Source organism: Candida jiufengensis (assembly GCF_024610255.1).
Source record: "Candida jiufengensis strain CBS 10846 chromosome Unknown scaffold4, whole genome shotgun sequence".
Lineage (NCBI taxonomy): Eukaryota > Fungi > Ascomycota > Pichiomycetes > Serinales > Debaryomycetaceae > Lodderomyces > Lodderomyces jiufengensis.
The window spans coordinates 995,775-1,017,663 of record NW_026261559.1 but is presented as its reverse complement, the minus strand read 5'-3'; the positions used below and the strand labels follow the sequence as shown (position 1 = coordinate 1,017,663).

Genomic DNA, 21,889 nt, shown 5'->3' with positions numbered 1-21,889 from the left:
TATTGTCGTCTACGATTAGTGACTGTCGTAAAATATAGCAGTCAAAAACTGGTAGCCACAAAATCTCGGAAATAAATATAGATGTGGAGTTGTTATTAGTAAAATTGATACGTATTAACTTAACCTTGCAACAACTATTATTAAAAAATATCAGAATTTATCCCAATTAATTACAAAAATTTACTATAAATATTACTCATAATAAGCACAACTGTCACCTTAACCTAGCTCATACTCCAAAGAACACAATAAATGATTGAAAGACTTTCAAAATGCTAATAAATAAAACCTACCAATATATAATTGGTTATACAATACTATCCCTATCACTACTAAGTTGGTCAATTTATGATTCATTAACAAAATCATATAACTATATAATGTTCATAATTGAATTCACAGATGGTATAAAATTAGGAATATTTATCAACTTTATAATTTTCACATTTTTATTATTTAATAAAGTATTACAATTAATACTATTTGGATCGTTAAGAATTATAGAAGTTGAACATCTTTTTGAGAAATTACCTATATTTGCAATCAACCTATCATTAAACATGGCCACCGCAGAATCAAATATGATCTTAAATGTTGGGTTAATGGGTTTAGCAATGACTTTTAAAATGATTCATATAGTAATGTTTGATAGACTAGATTTTTTAAACTTAAAATTATTTAATAAGGTAAATGAAGAAATTGAAGATGAAATGAATCCTTCTGGTACTGAATTTAACTTGAGGTATATAATTTTTTATTATTTGAGTTCAATTAATTTTTGGTTAAATTTAGCATTAATTGTTTTAGACTTTGGTTTTGCGAAGTTTTTAGTCTATGATGTATTTCAAGGTGTCAATTCAGTGACTTGTCTATTATTTGGTTTCCAATATGCCGTACAAGGGGTTGAAGCATTAACTAATTTAGCTAAATTAGCATTAGGATTTTATGAAATTGTATTTTACAAAATTAAGGCAAGAGCTTCAAGAGATAGAGAAGCTGATGAATCACAACTTATATTAGAGCAATCAGACGTGGAGGAAGAGGAAGATCTTGCAAATTCAACAATTGAAGCTGATACTAGTATTGAAATATCTGAAGAAAGTATAGTTGAACCTTCTGGTAATCTAGGAGAAACAGACGCAGAGGATATTGACAATGAAGAAGACGATGATGATGATATGGATTTTGTGTGGGAAAATAAACCATACTACAGTAAAGCAATTGAGATTTCATCGGCATTATTAACTGCAACTTCATATTTATTTGTCATATATTTACTTACATACCATTCAGGATTATCATTACCCTTATCAATGTTACAAGGAACTTATTCATCACTCAGAAAAGCTTGGGTACAAATTAATCAACTTTTAGCATTTATAGAATCATCAAAGAGGTTAGATACTCAATTACCAAATGCAACTCAATCCGACTTAGCAGAAAATGATAACTTATGTATAATTTGTCGTGAAGATATGTACTCCATAGAAGATTATCAAAGAATTTTTAAAAAACCGCAATCATCAAGAAGATGTGCTAAAAAATTACAATGTAATCATATTTTACATATGGGTTGTTTAAAAGATTGGTTAGAAAGATCAGACAATTGTCCCTTATGTAGAAGAAAAGTATTTGGTGGAACAAATATTAATACAAGACCTGCAACTACACCAGGATGGCAAGAGCAACAAAATCAAAATCAAAATCATCATATACCAAACAATGCTCCACCACCACCACCTGCACAAGATATACCACAAAATGGTTCACAACCACTTTCACCACAACCTCAATCACCTCAATTCCCACATACTGGAAATTCAAGTGCTACTACAACAGGAGCATCAACTCCAAGAAATTTATATCATCAATTTAATCTATCACAATCCAATTTCAGAAGAGTGTCGAATGACGCCATGAACGTGCTAAATAATATGGACAGAGAAGGAGACGATGTTAGAGAAAGATTAAGATCAAGACATCAACATCAACATCAACATCAACATCAAAATGCATCAAGATCTATAGATGACGAAGAATATGAAAGACACCAACGAATAATCCAGCGACACAGTGAAGGTTTCGGAATAAATGATACCCCAATAGAATCATCATCTACATCAAATAATCTTGAACCAACTAGAACATTACCGATACCAAGATACATGCAACAATCAAACAATATGTCAACAACGACAACTATACCAACTACTACCCGACCTTCTTTTCAAACTATACATTTACCTACTACGGCAATACTACCACCAGATTGGGTTTTGTTACCACTAGAAAGAGTTAACAATGATGGAAATGAAAATGAAGAGATAAATTATAAAGTCAATTTAACTACCAGTACACAAGCTAACTTAAGAATAAGGCATAATAATCATAATAAGTAAATAGAGTAGTGAAATTTTCTGTATATAAATTTTCAAAACAAATATTAGAAATGACTTGATGCAAAATTACATTTTCTTCACTTTAAACGAAATTAATTATAATACATTAATCTACATACATATTCATAATTATACATTTTTTTTAATACAACACTTTTACTCTTTGGACTTTTTCCTTGATCTCTTCGAAGCGCTAGAATCATTTAAATTTTAGTGAAGTGTTGGCTTCATCGATGCTATTTTCTTTTACAACTTGAGCATCGAGACTAACTTCTCCATCTTCTTCAACATCTGACTCAATTTCACTCCATCCGCCATTTTCACTATTATCTCCCTTCTCCTGATCATCTTCTAGTTGTGGTTCATCATCAACTTGTGTCCATTCAAAATCATAATCAATATCTTCTTGTTTCAGATTAGCGACTCCATTTGACAGAGTTGAATTAATTATCGATTCTTGGTATTGATCTATATCTGAGTCTATATTATTGTAATTGTCTTTATTATCTTCTTGAGTATCGGCAACTTGTTTTTCTGGCTCTTCTTCCTCAACGTCTGTATCAATATTTGCCCATTCATCGTCATTAACGTCATCGTTTCTACCATTAACCTGTGACGAGTTGACTTCTGAAACTTGACCATTTTCCAAATTTACTTCATAGTCCAAGTCTTCATCATTATTTTGATGGGTATTTTCAATCTCTGGATGGTTAGCTTCATCATTCTCTGAGTCAGACTGAATATTTGACCAATCATCATTTTGTTTGTCCATTTCATAACCTGCATTCTTAATGGATCCATTTTTATGTACACCATTGTTTGACTTCTGCTGGGTAGATGTATCAATGATTGGATGCTTCTCAAAATCTTGCTCGTCTCTATCTGACTCAATATCTCCCCAATCGTCGAAATCTACTTCCATGTCATTTTCATTGCTATTATTAATGATTCTTGTAGGTGAATCATCGTATGTGGATTTATATTCAATTTTTGTTTCATCATCTTCAATGTCAAAATCAAAATTATTCTCATGGTCATTTTTAACCCCATTAGACGGGTAATCAAAACTGTCAGCCACTGTTTTTTCTTCTAGTTCATCTTCAATTTCTGCTTCAACAACTGAATCGCTATATTTTTTACTGGATTTACTAAGTCTTGCAGCTTCAATCGTTTTCAATTCATTTGATATAAATTTCCACTGACTAATAATTTCATCTACTGGAATAATGAAATTTAATTTCAAACAAGTTTCCATATCTTTATGACTCTTGTCTTTATAGCCTTTGAGCAAGGTCACACAATCATTGTATGATCTAAATTCATTTTCCTCCAACTCATTAAATTTTGTGAGATTAAAAGATTGGAGATTATATAAATTAACAATTTGAATTGACAAACTCAAATAACACAATATGCAAATAAAATACAACACACCTTCATCATGATAAGGTGGAACCAAAATTAATTCAGATATTCGATTTAAAATCGATTCATAATCTCGTTGAGCAACAAATAAGTACCATAATGAAGTAATCAAATATATGGGAGTCAAATTCTTAGTACCTACTCTCCAAGTTGGTGCTAATGATGATCTATCACTTACTTCCAATGCAATTTGATTTCTATAATTGACTAAATAAAACGAATTTAAGTAATTGAAAAATCTCGTAATTTTCAATTGATAAGTTGATGAATCTTTAGTTGGTTGTTGCTCTGATAATTGAGTCAATATTTCTACACCTAATGGCCAAATTAATCTAACATCAACCATAGGGAACCTAATAATAATACAAAATATCCTATAGGCTGTTCCCCAGTTCTTTCGTAGTATATTAAAATGCAATAAAGTGTTTAAATTATTTACATGTTTATTTGTCATAGATTGTTTAAAGATTTCATCATTAGGTAAAATCTCCATCCCACTTGACTCAATAATGAATTTAGTTTTAACTGTTGTATTATTTGTGTCAAATTCATTTGTTAAAGTATCTAGTAGATGACTTGATTTTATATCGAATTCGTTGTACTTGTCATTGGAATATTCATCGTTTTCTGAGTCCTCCGAGTCATTTGTATCTGATGCGTGTTGATCCTGCTCGTGGAATTCAGTTTGAGTAATTGGTACTTTAGTATCAAGGTATTTGTGAACTACTGAAATTAATGGATCATCATCATTAGTTGAATCTTCCATTGACTCTTCATCTCCTGTATCCTCCATTTGATCTTTTTCGTTCTTCTTCTTTCTCCTTCTTTTTTTGGTTTTGGTTGTAGACTTCAGATCATTATCTTTCAGATTAGAATCATTATGCCAAATCTCAAAAGTTTCCTCAGGTTTTAATTTTTTATTCAACTCATCATGTATAATTCTCAAAATTTTTCGTTTGACTTTAGGTCGTAGTAATTTTTGCTTCTGTAATTTATTTGATTTTTTAAAAATTTGATTATACTTTTTTAATTCGACATATTTTGAGATTAATATTGTTTGATTTTGATTTGATCTTCTTGTCTTATTGTAATTGTCTGTTATGTCTTCAAATATCATTTAAGTTGGTTTTTATAGATTGGGTATTAGTATCATGATTTTGCTTTTGTAAATATAAATTCAAAAATATTACAGTAGTGGTATAAAGTAGTATGATTGTTTCTAGTTTTAATGATATTTACTTGTTGATTAGAAGTTTGCAGCAGCTGTTTAGAACTTTGATATTCTCTATTTACTTTACAGTTTTGTGTAAAAAGTTGCTACCAGCTCATTTCCTAATTTTGTACTTCATACATATTTCTATATTTTATAATCTATACCATCCAAAAGAACAAAAAATATTACTACTATTCAAAAAACTTCTACAATTAAAATCGAATTCGATGATAAATTTTAAGATTTTTATTTTGTTTTAAACTATATACAAGATCTTAAATTAAATCTTAAAAAACTATTAATTAATGTAAAACACATATATATCTAATTGTGTTTGTGAATAATATTTGGACATGAACGTAGTTTAAATTGTATCACTATTTTTAAAACATTCCTGGCATACCTCCCATTGGTGGACCACCAGCACCTGGACCTGGAGTTGGTTGTGGAGCATCAACAATAGCACATTCAGTAGTAGCTAATAAAGAAGCAACACTTGCAGCATCAACTAAACCATTTTTAACAACTTTAAAAGGATCAATTATACCTGCTGCTAACATATCAGTGAATTCACCCTTTTGAGAATCATAACCAACATTAAATTCTGGATTATCATAGATTTTACCTACTATAACTGAACCTTCTTCACCTGCATTTTCAATAATTCTTTTTGCTGGTTTTGTGATTGCTGCTTTTATAGTTTCAACACCTAATTTTTGATCGAAATTTGCTGCTTTTTCTTTTACACCATCAAGAATTCTCGTAGCTTTTATTAAAGCAGTACCACCACCTGGTAATATTCCTTCTTGTACTGCTGCTCTAGTAGCATTTAAAGCATCTTCATAACGATCTTTCTTTTCACCAACTTCAATTTCAGAAGCACCACCAACTTTTATAACGGCAACACCACCAGATAATTTAGCTAATCTTTCTTGTAATTTTTCTTTTTCATATTCTGTAGTTTGAGCATCATCCATAACTGTTCTAATTTGATCACATCTTTGTTCTAAATTTTCTTTTGATCCTTCACCATTTAATATAACTGTATCTTCTTTTGTTACAGTGATTGAACCAGCACTTCCTAATAAATCAATTGTAGCATTTTCTGGTTTAATATCTAATTCATCGGTGAAAACAGTACCACCAGTTAAGATTGCAATATCACCTAAAGTGTTTTTTCTGTTATCACCGAAACCTGGAGCTTTTACAGCACATACTTGTACTTGACCTCTCAATTTATTCAAGATACATGCAGCTAAAGCTTCGCCATCAATATCTTCAGCAATAATCAATAATGGTCTTCTTGTTTGATTTGATAATTCTAATGATGGTAAAATATCTTGAATGCTTGAAATTTTCTTTTCTGATAATAAAACTAATGGGTTCTCAAATTCAACTTTTCCAGTTTTTGTGTTTGTAATAAAGTATGGTGAGATATATCCACGATCAAATTTCATACCTTCGGTAACTTCTAATTCATCTTCTAAAGTTTTACCTTCTTTGACGGTGATAACACCTTCTTTTCCTACTTTTTCCATTGCTGATGCTAATAAATCACCAATTTCTTTATCACCATTAGCTGAAATAGTGGCAACTTGAGCAATTTCTTCCGATGTGGTGATATCTTTTTTGTTTTTTTGTAAGAATTCAATAACTGCTTCAACTGCTGCTTGTGATCCTCTTCTTAAATCCATTGGGTTACATCCAGCTGCTACATTTTTGACTGATTCGGTGAAAATAGATCTACCTAAAACAGTAGCAGATGTAGTACCATCACCAGCGCTTTCATTAGTCTTTGATGCAACTTCTTGTAATAATTTTGCACCTAAATCTTCAAATTTATCTTCTAAAGTTATAGATTTAGCTACAGTAACACCATCTTTTGTAATTTTTGGTGAACCAAATTGTTGTTCAATTAAAACATTTCTACCTTTTGGTCCTAAAGTTACGGAAACTGCATCAGCTAAAGTATTTACACCTTTTAATAATGCAGCTCTACCTTCAACTCCAAATTTTAATTCTTTGTATGATGCATGACGTACAAAAGTCTTTGTAGCATTTTGAATTGGTTTATTGTTGATTTTCAACATTTTTCAATTGATTTTAATATTTGGGGTTTGAGTTTTGATTTGAATCGGAATTTTGAAAAATTGAAAAATTTATAAAGAGAAAGTAAGACATGAAAATGGGTGTGTTAAATGGCTAATAATTTCCAGAATATTCCAATATTGTAAATTTTGTTTTTAATTCAAGCCGGGTCACGTGTACCGCTAAAAATAAAATTATAAGTCGATTTGGTAGCACTCTGCTACAGATTAGACACTTAAGCGGTAATAGCATTAGATAATAGATACAACTAAGTTAAATTTAAAACTATTTCGTAAGATTTTCTAATTTCATTAAAGCATATAAAAAATCACATAGTGGTTTCTCTATTTACTATGAATTAATTTTCTAATAAATTTAGAATTATCATAAAATTCTTCGTTACCTAAAGATTTAAAATCAATAGAATTTGGTAACATGTTGAAGCCATTTGATGTTTCATTATTGTTTTGACCTTGTGTAGCAATACCAACATTGTTTGATTCTTCTAATTTTTTAGCTTCATCCATTAATGGTTTAATACATAACCAACCGGTTTCAGTTCTAAAATGTCTTGATAAAGCATCACTTCTTGCAAATTTTTTACCACAACCCCATTTCGTAATACCATCTTGTAAATAGCCTTCACATTTAAAATTTTTAATTCCTTGGTGTAAGACTTCATGTCTTTTTTTATCGTGACTTCTTGCAAATGTTTTGGTACAATAGGAACAAGAAAATGGTTTGTCAGTTGAATGAGTTTTCATATGAGATTTTAAGTTGTACGGCTTTTGGAAAACTTTGTCACATAACGTACATGGAAATGATTCTGATATATCATCTAAATTGGAGGCAGATGCAGCCAGTGATGAAGTTGTTGAATGTGAGGTTGTAAGATCTTTTCTTTTTCTTCTTTTACGTTTTAATGATGGTGATATTGTATATGAAACTAATGAAGAATAATCTATATTTGTTGTTGACGGTGGTGATTGTGGGTGGTGATGATGATGTTGATGAGGTTGAAGATAAGTTGTCGGTTGTGTATAATTATAATGTGATGAATTAGTTGACGAAACCGAAGAAACTGAACTACTTTTTTCGGAAATTGAAGCTGGACTTAGTGGGTATCGATGATCAGAATTACCAGTATTTTGTGTGTGATAGTTATTATTATTATTTAAAATAGGATAATTTGATGAAGAATATGATGATGGTTGTTGTTGTTGAAGATATGGATTATTGTGTTGTGTATACTCAAATTGTTGATTATTATTATTGTTACCCATATTATATGAGTTTGAATATAACATAGTACTATCTTGAACTTGTTGATGAGTATGTGAAGCAAATATTGAGGGAAGTGATTGAGATTGTTGTGGTTGTACAAAATAATTACCAGTTGGTTGAAAATTATACTGCTGTTGTTGTTGTTGTGGTTGAGTTGGTATTTTATAATCTTGAGTTAAATTGTAACTTAAATTTGAGTAATTATAGTACGGATATTGTGATTGAGCCGAAGTTGAAGTTGAAACAACAGAAGATGGAATGCTAATTTGTTCCATTTTTAACATTTGAAAATATTGTTGATATGTGTAATACTTTTGTTTTTTTTTATACAAATTCCTTAAATCCTTATAAAGTTTTTGTCATTAATATTAATATATGATGTGAGTTCTGTTTAAGTCTTTAATTATTATTTTTTGTTTCATAAAGTATGATGTAAATGAGAACCTTATATTTGATGAAGTATAAAAATGGTTGTAAAAATTTTTAAATTTAGTTTTCGAATATTTTAGTATTTATTTATAAGAAATTTTTATTTAAATATTTTATTTAAGTTTAAGATTTAAAAGTAAAAGGGTTATTATATTTTTTAAAAATATGATAATTAAACAATATAATAAATTCAATTTAAAAATGACACAAACCAAAAAAAAAAAAAATTATTATAATTTTGCCAAGACTTTTTACTAATAAAAATTAAACGAATAAGATAAAGAATATGTCAAATCGGTGATTAATAGATTTTCTTGGTATTTAATTTAATTTAATTCTTAAGCCAACTTAATTATTGATTGGAGAGGTAATCTGTTGATCAAACGAATATAAATTTGAAAAATGAGAATTAGTTCATAGGAAAATTTTGTAGATGAATTTTTTTTTACCCAATTAATTTCTAAATTTAGACAATAAAATAAGGTAATTTTTATTTAAGCATGTGTGGACAAAAATATGAAAAAAAAATGTCTGAATTTTTTATTTAAAAAAACAAAAGTTAGAAATATTAAAATTAAAATATTAATAAATGAAAGATAATAGAAAAAAAAATTCAATGCCTTGTTAAAGTATATTTGAATTGACAATTAATTTAGAAGGTAACGTCATTTTTAATTTTCAATAAAGTAAATATTAATTTGCTCATATAATTAATTAAGATTATTTGAATTAAATTGTATAAATTATTTAACACTAGTTTATATTAATTGTTATGTATCCCTCCTAGTTATTGATATGTTCTTAATTAAAACAAAATTATACATAATATCATTTCATTAAAACACCGATATTCTTGGCATGGCTTAGAACTCTTTGACTATTTTATTTACATTTTATGCCAATTTACAAATTGTATACAAATAATTTATTTTTTTGTTTTTATTTACATTAAATTTACGAAGTTCCTGAAATTTTGTTGAAAATTTTTCTTGGCTTTATTTACTTTTATAAACATATTCTCCTCCAATCCCCATAACTTTTATTATTTATTTTGGGCTATGTTTTATTGCTTTGTCAATCACCGATAAAGGAATATTAATTCAAAATTTTTTCAATAAATTTCAGATCCCCTCTTTCACCATAAGTTCAAACTTACTTCTCATTGAATAATTCTCATGTAATTTAATTTTTACTTGCGGTATTTAATTTGTTAATTTTTTTTTTTATCTCTCTAAATTTTAAACATCAATAAAAATGTCTGATTAAAAATTTCTGTCTGAATTAAAGAATTTATTTATCTTTAATACATTTATATTCGTTTGGTTTTACATAATTACTACTACCATTATTACATAATTTATTAGATAATTACCTCATATCATATTAAAATTTCATTATCGGATCGAATTAAACAAAAATAAATACTCCGGAGAAGTATAATTCATTAAATTTTTTATGATTTTAAAAGGTCTTTATGAGAGATTTCAAATTTATGACAAACGTATGAATCAATATTCTAGATTACTTAAAGAACAATAGACCAGTTTTTTATCAAATGAGCTCAAAACTTATCACAAGGCTTGTTGTTAATTTGAATCTGTTGTTTTTAATTTAGTCCCCGACAAGGTAAAAAACGTTGATTATTTTTTGTTTATGTGACTTTACGCTTATATATTTATGCGTACTTATTTTTTTGATGAGACTTCGAGGTAAAGAACGAAATTGAAATTTTTAAATGCTCAAAGTTTAAAAGTTTGAATTGTACTTTCGTGCAATGAAATTTTTATATGGAAGCTTGATTTTAAGTACCTGAAATTGATATGTTTCAATCAGTTAGATTTTTAGTTCCCCGAATTGGATATCAAAATGTAAATATAATTTTTTATTAAGCCATAAAATTGATATATTTGCATTGCCAAGAAAAACTTTTAATTATGTAAAAGGGTTTTAAAAAACAAGTGCCAAGAAAAATGGTGATCGCTTGTATGATTGGTACTGCATACAAACGATATTAAATAATACTCTTCAATTAAGTAAGTTAATTAAAGTATATACTGTACACAAAATCTAGATATTTATACATTGATTCACTGCAGATGTTTTTGTATAATATTACCCCTTCATACCCCACTCATTCTCTTCATTAAGGCTTACATCAAATGAAAAAGTTATGACATGAAATAGTGGGCATCTATAAGAAGTCTAGACCCTGTTCCTTCTGAATCTAAAAAATAAAACTTTGATTTTTTAATTATATTTAAAATCATGTAACTTAAAGAGAACTATATATCTCACAATAGATGGAAAACGAAGCTAGTGGTGCAAGACTTCATTAATGATAATTAAGATCACTACATTAAAAAAATTAATCGCTCACAATCGCTCACAATGAAATCCAAATATTTTTACTCAAACACCACACAGGATGAATACTCAAAGTTATAAATATACGAGAAACACTCGAACGGATCGAGTACATTATCTCATTGCAAAGAGCTTATCCTATCGTGATAAAAAGAAAATTTGAAACAATAATTACATCATAACATTCTTTAAAATCAATCGCTAAACTAAAACATTTGACAATTAACGGTCGATCCGTATATGCTTCTTGTTATCAAAGCTTAATTTTACAATAAAGTACTAAATAATTAAATTTTAGTAAACAAATAGACTTTTTAATACAATAAAGTTGGTTAACAATAACTTTTTGAAAATTAAGAAAGTGTCTGAAAGTGAACTTTAATACCTCAAAAGTATCATAACTATACTTATCTGTCAAACATCACAACTATTACACGATTCGGCAAGCTTTGACCTCCACTTTTCTGATAAACTAATCAAGCTGTAGAACTGGCTTCTCAACCAGCGAAAGGTACTTTCCAAGATCCCCATAAGATACAGTAATTCTTTTTAAACTTTGAATAACTAGAACTGACAGTCAACGCTTTAAAAAATTTTTGTATAACAATAGTGTGGGAAAAAATATATCCGAGCGACACCGATAAGATAAGAATTAAACTAAAAAACTTTTATCAAAATATTTCTTATCGTGATCAAACCACATTTCAAAATCATTCTATTGTTGGACTTGGATCAGCCAAAAATCTTGATCGGACTTTATCAACTAATATAAATCCGTGGAAACATTAAGTTTTTGACTTCTAAAAATAGTTTTGTTTAACTGTCAATTTTTTATGCCAACAAGATCATCACAGTATAATTTTTTCGATCCGAAAAAGTAATGTGTCTATAAATTAAGCTCTTTCGTTTCTTTTTGATCAACTCTTGAGTAGATAAAGTATTCAGTTTTCACAATTACATTTTAATCTAGCAGATAAAAGTAAAAAATTGACATTTTATTTGGATAACAAAAAAAGTTATTTTTAGCAACAACTTACAAAGGGTACTATCTAAACATCTATCTTCGTCTTCTTGATCTAAAATTTTACCTAAAAATGTGTCAAAAAATGATTTAAGCCTCGTGAATGATATGCATTTGATTATATTAGTAGAGGTCTAAATAAAAAAGAAAGCAAAATGTCTGATATCACTGGTATGTCTCTGATTTCGAGCCTTCTGAAAGCAAGAAATTGAAAAGTTATTGCTTTAAGCAACTTCTGAATTGTTTCAGGGTGGGAAGCTTTAGAGCCCGTAAAATCTTATACGGAGGTTTCAATTTTTTGTCACTTTGGTCGTCCTCTAATTTTTTCTCAATTTTTTTGCAACAACTTTGATAAAACTTGAACTTATATAGTTTGCAACCAACCATTTTCATTCACATATTCAACCTTTACCTATAAAAACAATCCATCTTCAAACAATTACAAATCGTGGTTTTTGATAGATAAATAAAGAATATTAGAGGTAAAATCTTCGAGATTTTATACGGCTCAAAGACAGGTTGAAGTTAGCTCAGTATTTTAGAGCAGATTACTACAATAATATTTTTCACAACTCCCAAAGATTGTGAACTTGACATTGAAAAAAAATTGAGTGATTTTAATACGTTGAGAATATCATCTACACAACGATAGAATTAAAAATTCAAGAACAAAGCAGACTATTTCTAAAACACATTTTGAAGTCATAATAACTGCTCACAACCCTTTTTCTTTACTCAAACCTGTAGACTTCAACCTAAAGTTCAATTTCAACACCTCGTCGTCTAGTGAAAGGGTAAACCTATAATAATTAAATATCCAAATTTCGTTCTTTATACTTGAGCTTCCGTCAAAACCACGAATTTCACTCAACATCACAAATATGCAAGATAGTACAAAACGCACAAAACATTGTTTCATAACTGAATTGGGGTTGATAGTTTTATCTAAACTTATGGGCAACGAGATAGACGAAATTTGAATTGGTGTGATCTTCTTTACAACTTTTCAACAATTGAATTTTAGACTTGCAAAGGGTTGGAGTAAAAAAGCTAAAACCACTACAAAAGACTTACTAATCTCAATGCATAATTGACGAAAGGTTTGTACTCAATCAAAGATAGTCTTAAATTTATAAACACATGCTCATAGTTGTTCAATAAAGAAAATTGTAGAATTTTTTACACAAATAACATACGTAAATCAAATCGATGATATTTCAACTGAAATTTACTAAATCTTCAATGCTCAATTTAACATGTCTTACATATTTTTTGATCCCACGACACTATGGGGTTAATTTATTTTAGTCGTTTTCATTTACTTATGCACCAGTAACAAACCACTTTTTAATTCTGAAACATCTATCAAATATAAAGACTCAATATAAAAGGATCAACTTTGAGTAAACCCCAATTATCATGCTCACAACGACCTAATCATTAATTTCATGTTGATAATCAAATTATATCTTACTTAGTAACTTTTTTTTTCTTCATGCAAGTAATTAAACTTTATTCAGGTAATTTAATTTTTTTCGCAATTTTGCAACCATTGTCAAATCCAAAACAAGTAATTTTAAAGTGAATGATTTAATTCATCTAAGATGTGAAAATTCACACAAGAACAAAAATTTCAACGTAAATTAATTAACACTTTATACATTTCCATAATAAACATCAATTATAATAAATTATTATATTTAAATCGTTATCAATGAGTTAATGAATCAATTAGTATACCCGTTTAAGTTCATTTGAAACAAAATCAAATTTATAATATTTAAATGTATGAAAATCACTTTTGAATAATAAAATTTTGACTTTGATCTAAGGTTTTGCAAACAATAAAGCTTCTTTCACTACAAAAATGAGTCAAGAATTAACTAAATTAAGTTCAGGAGCTATTAATATCACATTTACATTACCAAATGTTCCAGATGTTCAAACTGTTCCTTTTTCATATCTTGATGCTTATCATAAACAACAATTGAACAATGCTATTGTATTAGGTGCAACTATTGGAGCTTCATCCATGTTAATGATAATGTTAATTGGAATATTATACAAAAATTTCAAAACTTTAAAAACTTCATTATTATTTAATTTAAATATTGGTATTTTATTATCAATTGTGATTAGATCAGGTTGTTATTTAAATTATTTATTAAATAATTTAGCAAGTATTAGTTTTAATTTCACTGGTATTTATAATGGTGAAAGTTTTGCAAGTTCTGATGCTGCTAATGCATTTAAAGTTTTATTGATTACATTAATTCAAGTTTCATTAGTTTATCAAATATTTATAATGTTTAAAACTCCAACTTTCAAAAATTGGGGTATTATGGCATCTGTTTTAGCTGGTTTATTAGCACTTGCATCTATTGGAACTCAAATTTATAATGCTATTAAATCTCATATAGCTTTTACTGCTGGCACTTCTGGTTCACCAATTGCAATTGATGATTTTTTGATGGATTTACCAACTATATTATTTTCAGTTAGTATAAATATAATTTCAGTATTGTTAGTTATAAAATTAGGTTTAGCTATCAAGAAAAGAAGATATCTTGGTTTAAAACAATTTGATTCATTTCATATTTTATTTATCATGTCAACTCAAACAATGATCATACCTTCCATTATTTTATTTATTCATTATTTTAATTACAAACATGCAAATACAACCTTAGTTAATGTTTCATTATTATTAATTGTTATATCATTACCATTAAGTTCATTATGGGCACAAACTGCAAATAATGTTAGAAAAATAAATTCATCACCAAGTATGTCATTTATTTCAAGATCTTCTTCAAATCATAGTGGACAAGACACTTTAGCAAGTGCATCTTCAAAAATATCAAAATTTAATACAATAGTTTCATCAAATTCTACAACTCCAATAACATTAAAAGGTGGTGATGATGATTCTTTTATTTTAGATAGAAATGTTAATTCAAATCCTTTAGGGAGCACTTTGAATACTGGATTACCAAGAGACTTGGAAAAATATTTAAATGAAGATATTGATGAAGGTATTATTGCAAGAGAAATTACTATATTGAAAAATTAGAGTTTTCTGCACCTGGCATTTTCATTTTTTTTGTTCATTAACATTATTGGCATTGACAATTTTTATTAACAACGATTTTTTCAGCTTCTTCAACATTCTGCATTAGCATTAGCATTAGCAAAGTTTCTGTTTTTAGTTCTATTACTTTCTGGATATTTTTATAGTCATTTTTCAATTCTTTAATAAATATTTCATTGATTGAATAATTTGATGGTGGTACTGTATATTAATTCTAACTCTAGAAATTTAAATTTATAACGTAATATTATTTGCAACTAATTCTACAATAACTTTAACTCAAAAATGGTTGCTGAACCAGTTCAAGCAACGGTACAAACCTTAAATAAACTTCTATATCAGACTAATGAATTCATAAATACACAACAAGAAAAAATACAAAATACAGAAATTTATGAAAAGCTATTTGATTCAAAAAATCCAATTTCAATTGTTTCTCAACCACCAAAACGAAATTCAGCTTTTAGCCTACCTTCATTTTTCAACAAACTTGTAAATAACGTGAATAAACATAAGACTATATACGGGTCCTTATTTGCTATTGGAATAGGGTACACTAGCTACAAAATATACAACCACTTCAACAAAGTAAATCATCCAGAAAAATTCAAAAGAAGAGTTCCAAAATTAGCAAATGGTGCAAGAAGAGACACCGTATTAGTAATAGGATCACCCACGGAGCCAATCACTAGATTGATTACACTTGATTTGGAGAAAAGAGGGTTCATTGTTTATTTAACGATTTTAGATACAACAGATTTAAAATACGTTGAATCAAATAAAATTAGTGAGGAAATTAACTACATCGACTTCACGAAATATTCCATAGAAGATAATATATCACATTTTAATCAGCTATTGAAAACTCCTGTAATACCTTTTCATAATGCAGAACCTCATTATTTGCAACTAAAAAGTGTTATATTTGCACCAAGTTTGTATTTCCCTATTGGACCAATCGAAAATATAGGTGTAAACACATGGCAAAAATTAAATGACAGATTATTAACATATTTCAAATTATTTTCCTCGGGATTAATTCAATTAATAAGAACTCAAAACTCAAATTTATTACTAATAAATCCAACTAATATAAGCTCATTAAGTGTACCATATCATGCACCAGAAACCATATTTCAAAATCAATTATCACATCTTTTTACAACTTTGACTTATGAGTTGAAACAATTTAATATAAATGTTACTCAACTAAAATTAGGCAATATCAACTTAACAAATCAAAAATTAAACTCAAATTCGAGAATCGAAAGTATAATTAATACTGAAGTTAGATCATGGACCTCAGAAATGAAACAATTATACTCTACAAGTTTTAGCAAGGATCTATATAAGTCAAATTCAATAAAATCGAGCGGTGGTAAAGGCACTTCAGTTAAAGAATTGTATCATTTAATATTCGATTTGATCTATGGAAATAATAACTCAAATGTTGTCTATTGTGGTAAAGGAGCTAGATTTTATAATTTTATCACAAGTTTTTTACCTATTTCTTGGATTGGATGGTATTTTTATTAAGTTTGAACATGAAACAATTTCAAATGAAATGTGTATTTTTTTTAAAATAGTGGTAGTGTATACAAGATAACAAAAATTTCATCACGATAATTTATAAGGGCAAATTTTTTTTTTTTTTTAACTTTACAAGTCATTTTTTCTTTTTCTTTTTTTCTTTCTTCACGTCCATAAACAAAGAATTATCTATCGAAGCTTTACAATAGGATATTAAGATTTAAAACCTTAATGTCAATATACCAAAAGATAGCTTTGGGGAAAGTCTCCTGTCATTATAGCGGAAACGCAATGAAATATCATCAATTTCATTACGCATATTTCATAACTTGAAGTTCATATCATTACTTTTCATCCTTTAGATATATTTACTATTTACTATTTGAAATTAATTAATTAATTTAAAATTATTAAAGTTGAAAAAAAGAAATATATTTATAATACCGAATTGACGATATTTTCGTAAGAGGTCATTCGAGGAAAAATTTAAAGTTATAAGAGAACCTAATGTTATTGAGAACTTAGCGTTTTGCCTTGTGAAAGGAAAATAATTATTCTTCAGATTCCAATTTAGATCAAAGAAATAGACAACGTCGTTTCTGGAAGTCTAATTTTTAGATTCAAATTTAAAACTTTTGGTGGAGTTCAATCGGTCGGTCATTGATTATTTCGTTATTTTTGTTAAGCTTTCATTGAATTCTTCCAGATTTTTTCTACTATCTCATTATGAGAAATTTTCTTTTCGGCAGTTTTTGTCGAAAAGCTCTGGTATTTAATTTTTTCGGTTTAGATTCTTTGAACCTTTTCAATAGATGAAGTTGGTCACACTGAATCGATTTCTGCCAAATATATGTTTTTTATGTCGGATCTCGACTTTAGACTATACAGACTGGCGGTTGTTAAATTTGTATCAGGGTATTTGAAATGAGAAAAATTATGAAATAACGAAAATTTTGTCTCTAGGGTTCGAACTGTTTTTGAAAGTGATTCAGTTGTGGAAATAGTGTTTAATTCCTAATTTGGTTTTTTTAATTTCCTTATTAGATGTTCAAATAATTTGACTTTGGTTGAATTATTATTACATTTGACAATGGAACTGGGTGTTCTAAACGATAGTCATGATAATTGGTCAATTGAATGGCTAACTCAATGGAGCTTACTCTTGTTTATGGGCGTCACCCACTTTTTTTTAAACTTGAATCTTTTCAGAGATTATGTACTGTCAAAGGTACCAAGTTTGTTTTATATAGTTGTTGCTAAGTACTAGATTTATCATATGATGAAACATCCAAGCAAACATAGAGTCAAGCTCTGATATGTTAAAACACATATATATTGATGAGAGTTGCAAAATTTCTGAACTACAATCTAGTTGTGTATGATTAATATATATTAATTAATTAATTAAATTTTACCTATGTAATATTATTATCGCTTCTTCATTATTCTACTTTCCAATGACTTGTTAAACTATTGCCACCACCAGAAGAACTATCATTATTCAGTAATTCTGCAACATATAATACCAATGTAGTTACCATATTTACCCAATTCCAAAATTTCCATGGGTGTACAATTATTGTACTATTTATTGATGTACCCCAAAGTGGCCATATTTGTAATTCTGTACCTAATTCACCAATGTACGATAACATTAAATGTGAATATACTGCTATTATTAAACACGGTGAATAAGCATATATAAGTCGTATTATAGCTGATGGTGGTTGATGATGTGGTGGTTTTAAATGGAATGATTTTCTTGATTTTAACTTTATTCTTCCATCTTGTTCTGGTTGTGATTCTTCTTCATTGTTGTTGATCATTTCATTTATGGCTGAGCTTGAAGTTTGTCTTGATCTTGGTTGTGGGGTTTTTGGTGGAGTTACAGTTGGATATGATACTGATTGATATAATGATGGTATAATTTTTGTGGCTGCATAAAATACTCCAATTCTATAAGCTAAATTTAATAATAAAGGTAATGTTAAATTTTGTATAGCCATCACCAAAAATTCCCAAACTCCTTTAAATGATAATGGTAATGTTGATGCTAAAAATGGTACAACTTCTGAAATTGGATTTAAAATAGATGGTGGGATTTTTGGAATTTCTTTACGTACATTTTGAGTTGCTTGAGTTAATAAATTTGTTAATGCAGCTGATGCACCTTCTGATAATATAGGGAAAGTTTCATAAATACATCTAACAATATATGCAAATAATAATGAAGATTCAATCATTGAACCTTTGCCACTTACAATACCAAATAAACATAATCCAATAGTCATAGTTAATAATGAGCCTAATAATGATGCACTTAAAATATCAATTGTAAATGGGAAAACATAAATCCTGTATAAGAAATAAAATGCACCAGTATCCACTAAAGCACTTCCAACTAATGAAATTATTAACCAAGAATCTGATTTGTATATAGTTAACCAATTAATAGTTTGACCAATAGCTTGAATTAATAATAATGAACAAAATCCTTCTAGTATTGTAAAAATAGGAGTTGCATTGATCAATAAAAATTTCCATATTTCAACAGGATTAAATTTTGAGTTATTTAAACGGGTGGTATTATAATAACTTAAGAAATAAGTTAATATACTTGGTATAAAAAAATGTTGACTATAATAAATGATTGAAACCCATTTAAAATATCTTGTTCTTCTTGCAATTATTCTTATAGTTGTTAATATGAAATAGATAACCATTGTTGTTAATGAAAATGCTAATCCACAATTTAATCCACCAACATCAAATGCTAAAGGTATGGTTAGAATTATTAGCACCAAATATAAAGTGGAAAATATTGCACTTATTGATCGTATTATATTTTTAATTAATTTTGACATTATCTAAAATTGTGAACTGATTGAAAAAGTACATTTATTGATTTATGTAAAAGGTGAAAGTCTTGAATATTTATTTTGTTGATACTAAGGAATTTACACGAAATATGAATTAATAGTTGTAATAATTGACGATTGTTATTCCTTAATTAATTAATGATAAGGATACTAAAAAATTATTTGTATATCAAAATTTGTTGAATAAATATAATTGTGTTGAAAGTAACTTTAGTTGAATAATTACTAAATAATGTTTTCAAATTGATGATGAATATGCTATAAGTTAATAGTGTGTATATATATATGATTAACGAAATGATCAATTAATTTAATAAGTTATATAAATTAAAAATATAAATTTGGTTGTAAATTAATAATGTGATAATTTTTTTTTTTTCTCTGTTTTGACTTTGATTTTAAATTAATTATTTTAACAATACACAATTTAAGTTTAGAAACAATAAGTTTCATTTCATGTCGTAAGACTATTATATTCAGTTAAGTTTATAACTGTCACTACAGTTGTGTTTGATATATTAATAATGAAATGAGAGTTTGAGTGTACTATAAAACAGCTTATACTTTTTATCTGTTGTGGAGACAAGTATTTTGTAACAAATTTTTTTAGTATTAATAATAAAACTAGTTTATATTTTATTTTATTATGTATTTTTATTGATCTAATCATAAATTCATAACTTCATTATAACATACAACCTTAAAAACTCATATTGCTCTAACTTAAAAGCTGAAAAAGCTTCTTCTTTTCAAATTCAAATTATCTTTTAGTATATTTCTCAATTCTTCTTCATTTGATTTACCATCATGATAAATATTAAAAGCATCAAGATATCTAATAACTTCAAATCTTTGTAAATAATCAACATCATTTAATTTATTTATTGGTGGTAATCCAAAATCTTCTGGAATCTCACCACCAGGAAATGTTATTGAAGAATTTCTTGAATGACTATTATGATTACCATTTTTTGGAGTTATTGTTGAAATTGTGGTTGATGTTGAATTTGCTAATGTATCTTTTAAAGGTGTAGGAGATTGAGACCTTGATCTTGATTTAAGTGTTTTAGTAATTGACCTTATTTCCTTCTTGCTTTTAAAATCTTCATTTTCTATATATTTTGATTCATTTAATTTTGGAGTTGAAAGTGGAGGTTGTTGTTTAAAAGATAGTCTAACTTTAGATATTATATTCATTTATACAAACAACATCAATGAAGGAAAGAATTAATATATATTTTGATTGTATCTTGGTGAATCGCAGAATAAGTTGCAAACAAATATATGCACGTAAATATATTTAAATGAATAAAAATATGAGAAAAATCTTCCAATTATTATATATTATAATAACATTAATGATTTAATAATATATTAAGAAGTAGTCTATATTGAATGATAAATTTTTTATATAAAAACAATAATTCAAAAGAAAAATTTCTATTTTATCGTATAAGTATCGTAACATATTTTGTATTGATGCTAAACTTATTATTAAGCGTTTAAAATTATGATAACAATAATAAAAATAAAAATAATAATAAATATTTGACATATTATAAAATTCAAAACTAATGTGTCATCAATATGTATATGACATCATTAATTGACGGGTGAAACATTATGATTTACTTCAAAAACAATTATCGAATATTTAATTAAGATGAGTCCTAAATCCATTTAACTTGATTTTAAATCATGCATTTTTTTTTCAAAAATTTATTTGTGTTGATTTTAGCAACCAGATTTTTATTTTTATTACTTTTGTTTAAAATTTACTTTACAATATAATTTATAGTTTACAATAAAATAGATCTAGATTTACTGGGGTTAATATAAGAACAATTAATTGTAGTTTTATTATTTCCTCAGTATTCTTTTTAATGAAATAAATCAATAACCTGGTATATCTATTAGAGATTAACAAAAACTTAATTGACTATTTTGGTTTTAATTATAAAAGGTTTAGCCATTTAAAAAAAAGAACTAAACTTTTTTCTTTTTACAAGTGGAAAACTGTGAACAAAAATTAATTGGAATTATCACAGAATGAAATCAATTTTTCAAGATATACTAACCATATTCATCTCTTTTAAATTAAAGAAGGGTGCAACTCTTCAGATGATAACTATATATAAATAATACACTTGTAACACTTTAGAAAGT

At 27.4% G+C, this 21,889-nt stretch overlaps 8 protein-coding genes across 8 annotated transcripts; 3 read left to right on the top strand and 5 right to left on the bottom strand. All coding sequences in view use genetic code 12, as the record gives it.

Moving 5' to 3' along the window:
- Positions 1-380: 380 nt before the first annotated feature.
- KGF54_002367 (E3 ubiquitin-protein ligase) lies at positions 381-2,399 on the top strand (the record flags this gene model as incomplete). The annotated part of the gene is made up of 1 exon (XM_051762839.1): positions 381-2,399. The coding sequence occupies one exon, from the start codon at positions 381-383 to the stop codon at positions 2,397-2,399; it is 2,019 nt and encodes a 672-aa protein (XP_051620879.1).
- Positions 2,400-2,598: 199 nt separating this feature from the next.
- RRN11 (Rrn11p) lies at positions 2,599-4,941 on the bottom strand (the record flags this gene model as incomplete). Its single annotated transcript, XM_051762838.1, has 1 exon — positions 2,599-4,941. The coding sequence occupies one exon, from the start codon at positions 4,939-4,941 to the stop codon at positions 2,599-2,601; it is 2,343 nt and encodes a 780-aa protein (XP_051620878.1).
- Positions 4,942-5,420: 479 nt separating this feature from the next.
- Positions 5,421-7,127, bottom strand: HSP60 (chaperone ATPase; the record flags this gene model as incomplete). Its single annotated transcript, XM_051762837.1, has 1 exon — positions 5,421-7,127. One exon carries the CDS (start codon positions 7,125-7,127, stop codon positions 5,421-5,423), a length of 1,707 nt encoding a protein of 568 aa, XP_051620877.1.
- A 342-nt stretch (positions 7,128-7,469) lies between these two features.
- On the bottom strand, positions 7,470-8,693 carry CRZ2 (Crz2p; the record flags this gene model as incomplete). The annotated part of the gene is made up of 1 exon (XM_051762836.1): positions 7,470-8,693. The coding sequence occupies one exon, from the start codon at positions 8,691-8,693 to the stop codon at positions 7,470-7,472; it is 1,224 nt and encodes a 407-aa protein (XP_051620876.1).
- A 5,397-nt stretch (positions 8,694-14,090) lies between these two features.
- STE2 (alpha-factor pheromone receptor) lies at positions 14,091-15,296 on the top strand (the record flags this gene model as incomplete). Its single annotated transcript, XM_051762835.1, has 1 exon — positions 14,091-15,296. One exon carries the CDS (start codon positions 14,091-14,093, stop codon positions 15,294-15,296), a length of 1,206 nt encoding a protein of 401 aa, XP_051620875.1.
- A 303-nt stretch (positions 15,297-15,599) lies between these two features.
- Positions 15,600-16,850, top strand: KGF54_002362 (uncharacterized protein; the record flags this gene model as incomplete). The annotated part of the gene is made up of 1 exon (XM_051762834.1): positions 15,600-16,850. The coding sequence occupies one exon, from the start codon at positions 15,600-15,602 to the stop codon at positions 16,848-16,850; it is 1,251 nt and encodes a 416-aa protein (XP_051620874.1).
- Positions 16,851-18,286: 1,436 nt separating this feature from the next.
- Positions 18,287-19,708, bottom strand: KGF54_002361 (uncharacterized protein; the record flags this gene model as incomplete). Its single annotated transcript, XM_051762833.1, has 1 exon — positions 18,287-19,708. The coding sequence occupies one exon, from the start codon at positions 19,706-19,708 to the stop codon at positions 18,287-18,289; it is 1,422 nt and encodes a 473-aa protein (XP_051620873.1).
- Positions 19,709-20,446: 738 nt separating this feature from the next.
- KGF54_002360 (uncharacterized protein) lies at positions 20,447-20,920 on the bottom strand (the record flags this gene model as incomplete). The annotated part of the gene is made up of 1 exon (XM_051762832.1): positions 20,447-20,920. One exon carries the CDS (start codon positions 20,918-20,920, stop codon positions 20,447-20,449), a length of 474 nt encoding a protein of 157 aa, XP_051620872.1.
- Positions 20,921-21,889: the final 969 nt, after the last annotated feature.